This window comes from Austrofundulus limnaeus, unplaced genomic scaffold, assembly GCF_001266775.1.
Source record: "Austrofundulus limnaeus strain Quisiro unplaced genomic scaffold, Austrofundulus_limnaeus-1.0 Scaffold27, whole genome shotgun sequence".
Lineage (NCBI taxonomy): Eukaryota > Metazoa > Chordata > Actinopteri > Cyprinodontiformes > Rivulidae > Austrofundulus > Austrofundulus limnaeus.
In genome coordinates, this window is record NW_013952429.1 from 2,048,444 (window position 1) to 2,058,017 (window position 9,574).

A 9,574-nucleotide genomic window follows, 5' to 3' on the forward strand; every position below is an offset into this window, starting at 1 on the left:
CCACTTCACAATTGTATACCACTTTGTGTTGGTCTTTCACATTAAATTCCAGTGAAATATATTTATGTTTGTGGTTGTAATGTGACAAAATATGGCAAAGTTCAAGGGGTATGAATACTTTTGCAAACCACTGTATAATATGAACCAAAACAATAAAGTAAGGAACATCAAACCTGGCTGATCTCTGTGCATCTGCCCTAAACCTTTTATTTACCTTACTTTGTGTGTATATTTTAGTCCTATTGTGTGTTCTTGTTAGTTTATGTTTATGTCTAGCATGCATTGTTCTGACCCATCCTCCTCCTCTGTAATCAAACTGAACAAATGGACTCTTACCCCCTGTGGCCCATTTGAAGCAGATTCCAGTGTTCCTGTTATTATCCCTGTTAGCGATCTATCTAAACATCCTGTTAAGCTCGATCCGTGTTTTCATAAATCAGGAGTCTCCCCCTGCTGCGCACCGTATGATTCTGATCACAACCACCGTCAGACAGAAACACAGCAGGAAGAAACGAGTTGAAACGCCATGAACTCTTTTTGTGTTCAACTTCAATTACAATTTGAAAAACATTGTATTAAGGTATGAAATAGATTTCGAGATGACCTCTGCAGCTAAGCGATCTTAAAAAACCTGGGTGAATATCACAATATTGAGTGTTGTGGTAGTAACTGAGAGTTGTTCACAACACACTCCCAAGTGCCAACAGAAAATGAAATATTGCTGCAAAAAATGAGCAAAATATCAAAGTTTGACCAAAACATTACTTTTATAGATCCTAGTCWTGCCAAGCAAGTGCATTTTCATGGTTTTTGATGTTTTGTGTACTTTTTCCTTAAATGTTAAATGTTTTCTTTAAAATAGTGTGTATGTATTTTTTTCTTGATTTTATTGCAAACAGCAGGTTGGATAAGTAGTTCAGTCAACTATCCTAAAAACAACAACATAATAAACAACATTTAATTTCCTGCAGAACATTTAGCCTCTTGTGAACTCTGCCCACTCTGGAGTGAGTCCAGCAGTGAAACAACCTGTTATTTGTTTTTCTTTTGACTTGATTTGATTTATTTATTTAACAGGAAAAGATGACTAAAAATCAAGCCTGACTCAGCATAATTGCTGTTTTACAGCAGGTTCCTGTTCTGCAGCACATAAACACTCAGAAATACAGCATCACAATCACATCATTATACACCATAGACACAAAGACAAACAAACATACCAAATTTTAAAAAAAAGCAGCATTTTCAAAATAGGACGTCTAAATATGAGCACAACAAAAAGTGTCCAGCAGATGGCAGACAAGATTCTTCTTAAWGGGCTGTAGTTTTGAAATGGACTTTATGTTTTGAGGAATGTCATTCTATGCTTTAGTATAAACATAGAAGAAAGACCTCTGGCCGTAACAGTTTTTAAAAGTTGGTAATATCAGTTGTCCTTTTGTAACAGATCTAGTTGAATGACCACTTCCAGAATTTGATTTGGGCAACAATGCACAGAGAGTTCCATAATTGGCACCTTGGAAGATCTGAMAATATAAATTAATACCACTATACAAAACATAATTTTGAAAAGTCAAGGCATCAGACAATGAAAGAACTGTACAGTGATGAGTCCAACCAGGAAGTTTTTTATGAATTTTGTAGGCCCTGTTGTAGAGCCTAACTATGGGTTCTAAGATTTCATTTGTTGTAAGAGACCAAACAGGTAAACAGTACGACATGGTTGAGAGTATAATGGCAYGAAGATAGAAATTTGAAACAGAAGATGTCAGATTGGATCTAATTTTTGAATAAAYGTATAATTTCTGTTTCAACTTAGTGTTTAACTTTTAGACAGTAAAGTGCAGAAACGAGAGAAAAGTCTATTTTATGTGAGACAAAAGCTTTATGCCTATTGTTTTCCCCTTCAAATATGTTAGACAAAGTAAACTTTTTATCTGTTATGGTGAAATGCAGCTACACAAACTGGTTTTGTTGCCTTCTTGTGTTGTCTTTACAAATAACTGGTGCCTTTTTGTTGGTGGAGTCCAGATTTAAAGGAAGCTGATAAAGTCAGCAGCTTTTTCATTCCCACAACACGTCTTATCATGTCCCGGGAGGAAAAAACGCTCTTTACAAAGCCTAATCTTCATTTTGATGCATCTGTTTGAAGAACTGAGCCACTGAAACATGTTTTAGCTTCTTTTTTTTAATCAGGAAGGTAGAAAGAGTGATTACGTTTTTGCCCATGTTTGTTTTTCTGTTGTGTTGGCAAAATATCTCATGTCAAGTTTTAGTGAAACTCTCAGAAAGTATTTATAGCTTTTTGAATTAGCTTTTATTCAAGATGGCCACCCCAGTTAAACATTTGTTTTTTATTATAATGTTTATAACTTTTAAAGTGTTTATTTGTATTTACAAATATTTTCCCACTGAAAATGCAGTGATTTCAATTCCTTCAAAAATATTTATCTCATAGAAGTCTGCATCAGCATAAATGCCTATTTTTTGTTTCCCTATATTTTTTTTATTAACAACTACTCTTAGCTTTTAGCCAGCCTCTGCGCCTTTTGCTTTAAGGTAGCTTTTTCCAATCATTTCCTTATAGCTTTTAGCCTTCTGCTACATTTAGCGTTTTGCTATCATTTTTATTAAGCTTTTAGCTCAACTTTTGCCACTTTCAGCATCTAGCTAGCTTTTTGCTGCTTTAGCTTTTATTTAAGACCAAAAACATGTACAATAGGTTGTCTTCAGGCCTCCCTTGAAAAAAGAGATTTGCTGTATATAAATGCACAGAGAACTGAGTCAAACTGCTGTATAAATAGTATCACATTTGGAGCAGTCTCATTTCATTTATCGGTGCTAAGTTTAATTAGGATATCAAACAAATTTAGTATCTACTGTGTCGTTGGATATCAGGGCTGAGGTGAAAGCAACATGTTGTTATTATTGCCATTTTTAAGGTCATGTTGGTTTAGAAGTTTGATGTGAAACAGACGAGTATAATGTTTAAAGCACCTTTGTTGTTCCCAGATATTTGAACCAAAGCTTTACCAGGAAAATTTAATGTCAGTGGTTGTGTTTTAAATTATTAAGAGCATGAAAATCACTGAGCTTTGTTATACAGTAACTTTTGAAATGAGGCAAATGATGCATAGGAGCTTAAAGTGTTTAGTAATTAATGCAAACTCACAGATGAGTGACACAGATTAACCAGAACAATGTGTGACCCAACCTACAAGTACTTATCCCCCCGGGACAAATAAAGGTGAGTAATAAGATTTTTGCCTCTGTGTGTATGTGCATGTTAGCAAAATGTCTCATGAACTACTGAACAGATTTTAACTAAATTCTCATAAAGTAATATTGAGATGTACATATTGAATAACCTTTGAGGTCAATCCAGTTCAAGATGACGCCACAGCCAAGGAACTTTAGCAAACAAAAACATGAACGTAACTCAGCTGATTTTACAGACTTTCAACTGACTTTCGGTTTAGCAGTAGTTAAGACTCATCCTCAACACTCTGAGCAGCACCTGATTGTGCAAAATAGTTGCATTTAACCTTACTATTATCTATGGGAGTCACTTCTGTTTGTCTGTTAGCAAAATAGCTTATGAAACAATGGATGGATTTGAATGAAACTCTCAAAGAAATAATTAGATTTAAAGCCACAAGTGATTAACTTTTGGAGTCAATCCAGTTGAATTTGTGTGTCACCAGTGATCAGTCTTCATAATATGAGAATAGCTTTAATTCAGTCAGTTTTACAGATATTGAGCTAAAATTTCATGTGACAATATCTGAAAGTCATTCACAGGAGCTCTTGTGATAAAGAGAGACTACAACCCTGTCATTCAATGTGAGATGTTCTTAGCTCAAAACTGGCTTGATGGGCGATATGCATTTCTTTAATGAATGTTAGGTCTGGATTTTTAAAAATCTACCAATGCAAAGATGCGATTGGATCTTTTAAGGTTTTATACAATCAGTTTTTAGTTTTTAATATCTACTTTGACTAAACTCTTGAATGAAAATGGTCATTCTTACAGACAATCAAAGCTATGACTTCCTGGCACGCTCTAAAACAATCGGCTTTCACCATGAAGTCTTTGAGGAACACCGAAACTCGGSCTGCACTTGTGATCCGTGAACCTTCTTACTGCGGTTCTTTAAAAAGCTCATGGTGTCATGTTGCTCCATTGTCCTGTTGAAAAGCAGTGAGTGTTCCAAACTCAGTCATCAGATGCTCAGAGGTGGACACAGAGGTGTGTCTCTGCAGAGGAACTGTGCCTCGTGTCACGTCTGCATGTGTGCACCATCACACACACACACTATTTAAAGGTTATCATCATGGCAATTATCCATCCCACGGGTTAACTAAACATTGTTTTGGCATCAAGTCAGGAACTGAAAGGACAACGGGAAGTTAGTAGGACAGAGGAATGTCCATGATAAGRCTGATATCTTAGAGTTTTATGGCTCCTTCACGTCCGTGCTCAGAAGACAGGAACACTTAGCTGCACAAGTTTAAAAAAAATCACCATGGTTTTCTACTTAGTGTGATAAAATCTTTTGTCATGTGGAAAAGTGATTAAGATGTTTTATTTAGTACATCCTAAAGACAAAGGAAAACAAACAAAAAAAGAAAACAGCTCTGAGCGTCTTTGTGTTAAATCTTGGTTGTGACTCAGAGGATGGATCTCTACCACTCATATTCACCTGCAGTAATGATGCTGCTGGAGCGTAAACCAGCTGCTGCAGCTTCCTTTTGAGTTACAGCTACTGAAACTCTGTGCTAAACAGTAATGCAGAAWATCGATCCTCGATGAATTACTGGAAAGACTTTGAGTTTTTAATCCTGTACAGTAATAATGTCATTAAAAGATTTCAAGGAGCAGGAGAAAACTCTGCTCAAAGGACAAATCTGACACTCAATATGGATGCCTGTGAGATTCAGGTTAAAAAAACTGGCCTACTTCTGTAATGAACAGCATTTCATGGTCTCAGGAGCACTTCAACAAATCTGTAAACAGTTCACTCTGCCATCAAATACTCTAACAAATTATAGATACATTAAAGCTCTATCATGCAAACAAGAAGTGTCAGACAAGCCAATATTTTTTTCAATACAGTGTTTCAGTTTCACATTACACAGTTMTTSCRTCAGAATTATTATGAAGACCCTTCAGAAATGAAGTGCTGCATATAGTTGTTCTGCTTTTGAAAATCACCAAATATGTCTAAATACATAACCATATACTGTGAAACTAAATGAAATATGAAACAGTGTTTGCACAGACCTCTGGCATTTCTGACATTTGGTCTTTACCTTATGCAAACTAGTTGTTAGCTTAGGTCGTTTATAAGAGTTATCTACAGCAGGTAACATATTAATTGTTCAGAACCTTTTTTTTATTACAGAAACCTGTCACTTTTAAATAAACCAAAACACCCCTTGAATGTGATGGGAAACAGGATTTGGTGATGTGTCTTTCAGAGTTTACGTGCAGTTTGTGTGTTTGATCACATCCTGATGCCGGGTCAAACCGCCCTCTTCTCTGATAAAACCTTCCAGCTCTGAAAGGCTACCCCCCACCATCACCACACACATAGACACACACATAATCCCACCTCCTCCATGTGTGAAAGTGTTTCTGATAAGCACTGTGACTGGTGTGAGAGATTTATTCATTTTCTTTTTTTTTACCTGCCACTCTGAATTGTCTCAGTTCCTGAGGTTTTTCTCTTGACATTAATAAAATACAATAGAATAAAATCAACAAGGTCTCCTCTTCTGTTTTTTTCATTCCTGCTGCAAACCTTAAGGGCCGTCCCTAACTTTAACTCACTTCCCACACCTAYTTTGGTCTCAAAGAAGTGCTTTATAGATGCTGTCCTCAAGATTTCTTTGGTCCAGATTCGGCCACAAAGAACCCTTTCTCCTCGTCCACGTCTCCTGTGGAACAAAATGAGTCGGACAAACAAAAAGAAATTCAACCCGCTCTCAGCTAAGAAGCTTGCATGACCTGTAATGAGGATTTATATCAAAAGACACATCATTCATGTTGAACACTTAACACAAAACAAATCTGTAGAGATTTGTAGAGAAAAGAAATATTATTTTCTCCAATTCTAGGAAAAGCTGGAAATTTACAAGAAAGTGCAACAAATCCCCTGAAAATCCCGTGTGAGTGGTCATGTCCGATGGATCATGTGACTGAAGAGAGTCTGAAAGACTGTACTGTGTGTTTGGGACACAAACGTCACTTTGTTCAAGTGATAACTGTTGACATGCTAATGGACGCTTTCACACACCTAATCTATCTGGGCCACTGTGGACAACTGGACGCGAATCAAAGATGACCTTTAATGGTGTGAAAGATACATAAATATTGACTTGATTAGCAGCACATCCTATATGCAGTAAAATGAATTTGAAAAAAAAAGTTTAACAACTTACAGTAGTGACATCATTCAAAAGTTTGAYAGAGATCATCTGTGTTTGACTGAATGGTCAGCATTTACAATTATAGTTTAATTTTATAAATTTTGAAAATGTGACTGTAAAATGTGCACTCTGCACTCTGATACCTGAACTGTTCAACCTTTTAAAACTCTTTTGCAAAATCAATCAATCAATCAATCTTTATTTGTATAGTTTCGTCCAACAGCCAAAAGATGCACAATACAAAAATGCCATAAAGCCACCAGGCTCTAAAAGCCTGCTTTAATAAAAAAAAGTTTTAAGATTAGATTTGAAAAGTTCAGTGAGGGAGCTCAAGTCCTGAGGAAGTTGGTTCCACAGTCTGGGTGTAGAGACCTGTCACCCCAGCATTTGTGYTTACATTTGGTGATGAACAGTAAAAATTTTAAARTCCTCTTACACTCAGGAAAAGTTGYTAGATCATTTAAGTGGGGTGTAACGAGACCATTACGAGCTTTAAAAATTAATAATAAAAGTTTAAAGTCGATTCTAAAACGGACTGGAAGCCAATGAGGAGAAAATAAAATGGGGGTGATGGGTTCACATCTGGGAGCGTTGCAGCATTTTGAACCAGTTGAAGATGTCTGACAGAGGACTGGGATTACAGTGATACAGTCAAGCCTTGAGTTTTTACATAGTTTTTACATCAATACATTTTTTTTATCTTCTTCTCAAATCCCACCTCCCAAATACAGTGTGCACATCCAAACTCTCCATGACTTCCATTTTATCAGAGCTCAGTATTTCCTCTTCAAAACAGGAAGTAGGTTTTTTTTTACTTATATCTTCTGCATAAAAGCTGACCTGGACTGACCAGAGTCTTCTGCCCCTTACTGTTCTGAAATGTATTCACATTTATTTGCAGTTTTTGTACAGTGACTGTTTGTTTGAGGCTTACTTTTTACTCTGTTTTTGTCTGTCTGTCCTGTAAGACTGAAAGACACTGGTGCATTGTTACCCAGGTCATCTTCTGCAACAGCTGTTAAGAATTTTTTTCAGATTTTTTACTCTTTTTTTTTACAGTTTAAACATAAAAAGTTGACATTTTGGGATCTTAGATCATTAGAAAAGTAAGTCCCAAATTATTATTGGGATTTTCAGAAGAAAATAAAAGTTTGTTGGCATTTTGGGTGTTAGTTTCACAGATACTCAACAGAAATTTCCCAGTTCATTTTTCTCTCTGATGCTGATTTCTGTTCTTGACAAATAAAACAGAGACAACAAGTAAAGAGCAGTAAACAGCAACAGTTTTATTAGTAAAATCAGACAATGAATTAAAGTAAAGAATTCAGCTGATATTTTTGTAAATCATGATGGTGTCTTTGATTTGATACAGATGAGCGCTCTAATCCTGCTTATAAAACAAGTGTGTTGAACCTAAGGTGACTCTTTAGTATAAGATAACTATCATCAGCAGTTTGATTACTTATAAAGAGAGGTGTTTTTGAGGGGAAAAAAAGCCCTTGCAAATCAAAGATTATCTGGTTCTGGAAAAATCCAAGCAGGACTCTTGACCTCGGTGTTTATCCGGCATAGCCCAACTCTTTGTAATTGGCGTCCATGTCAGCAATAACCACAGCCATGACGCTCCTCAGGGCCTGCTGGCCGGCGCCATCCAGCCCTGCCTTCTCTGCCATCACTTTAACGATCACCTCGGAAATCAGCTGAAAGAAAAAAAAACAACAAAAATCCTCAATCTCTGCTTTTCACTGATCAGGTGGAGGCAAAGGCTCGACCCTCACCCTGAAGTTGTTGATCGGGATCTTGTGCTTGGTGGCGTGGCTGTTGGACAGAGGTTTGAGGATGGCAGCATGGTTGCCCTTGGCCTTCAGCAGCTCGCCCAGCTTCTTCAGCACGGTGGCTCCATGGGCAGAGACGGCTGCGTTGCCYGCCAGGTCGCCGTGAGGGATGCTGACAAACTTGGGGAACAGTTTCTGGGTTTCTGGGTGCTCGGTAAACAGGCTGCAGGGAAAGAAATGTGAAATTATTGTAACATTATTACTATTCACTGTGGCAGTTTCRGTGTTGTAAAGGTGATGGGGCAGATGGTGCAATARCGAGGAGGTTTTGAAACTGCAGGAYTTTTATTGACTTTGTTGAAAATCTGTGAATCTGATAATGTGTTCACGTTGGTGTTTAAACACCATTTAATATAATGAGTTGTTAAATTAGGTGTCAAACATCCAGAAAAATTTTCCACCATCCAACTTATCAGATGAAGCTCTTTTTAATTAAACTAGAGTTCATTTTTGTGTCAACAATCGGACCTACTGTACAAGGACAAGGACATTCTCATCTGTCCAGAGTCACTGACCGGGTCAGAACCAAGTTTCCATAAGTGGAGTAATCCGCTTCCACTGGACCCCAGTGTTTCAGGATCATATCGTAGTCTGCCATGATCTGAGRGGACAGAATGCAACAATAATAACAAAAATATTTCAGAAGACTTATTAAATGACTAAAATCCTGATAATGCCCTTTTAAAGAAAACCTTGAGAGGATTTTGAGGCTYGTGTTATCTAACTGTGGTATTTCATGTCTCCTGTTTGATTCCATGGCTTCAGGCCAAGAACCACTTCATTCAAGGGCATCTCATTACCAGTCAGAAACATGACCTGGTTTGCTCTCAGTGAGTCTGTAAYGTAACCTCAGCAAAGCTCTGTATAATTTATGTCCAAAATCGGAAGCACAAAGGCCCTTTTTGTTCACCTAAACCTGCTAAATGGCTGCAAAGACATGTAAATAGAGAATATTTCTTTTTTTATTTAAATAAGTTGTAAATTTAAAATGCACTAAGACTTTGAATGAACTTTAAAATGTGCAATCAGTTCAAATTAAATCAATTTTTGTAATTCACTTTAAAAGTTGTAAAAGTAAACTTTTTGATATTTCTTTATATTTAAGCTTTTAAGTTTTATTATTTGCTCGTGTGGACTAAATTTGCACATTTTGTCAAACATCCCGATGTGAAACAGCTCAGAAAGGTACCACCTACCTGCAAAGCTTGGAAAAGTATCCTGCGTGGTTGTCCCAAAATATTTTCAGCTTGATTCGTCCCCCCCTCATCAGTGCTGTCCTTTTTATACCCCATCCCTCCCTTTGTCCT

General features: G+C 36.9%; 1 protein-coding gene across 1 annotated transcript; it reads right to left on the minus strand.

Moving 5' to 3' along the window:
* Positions 1–7,693: 7,693 nt before the first annotated feature.
* mb (myoglobin) lies at positions 7,694–9,574 on the minus strand. The gene is made up of 4 exons (XM_014004967.1): positions 9,464–9,574; positions 8,783–8,868; positions 8,211–8,430; positions 7,694–8,132 (listed from the first exon to the last, which is right to left on the minus strand). Exons 1-4 carry the CDS (start codon positions 9,557–9,559, stop codon positions 7,992–7,994), a joined length of 543 nt encoding a protein of 180 aa, XP_013860421.1. The 5' UTR covers positions 9,560–9,574; the 3' UTR covers positions 7,694–7,991.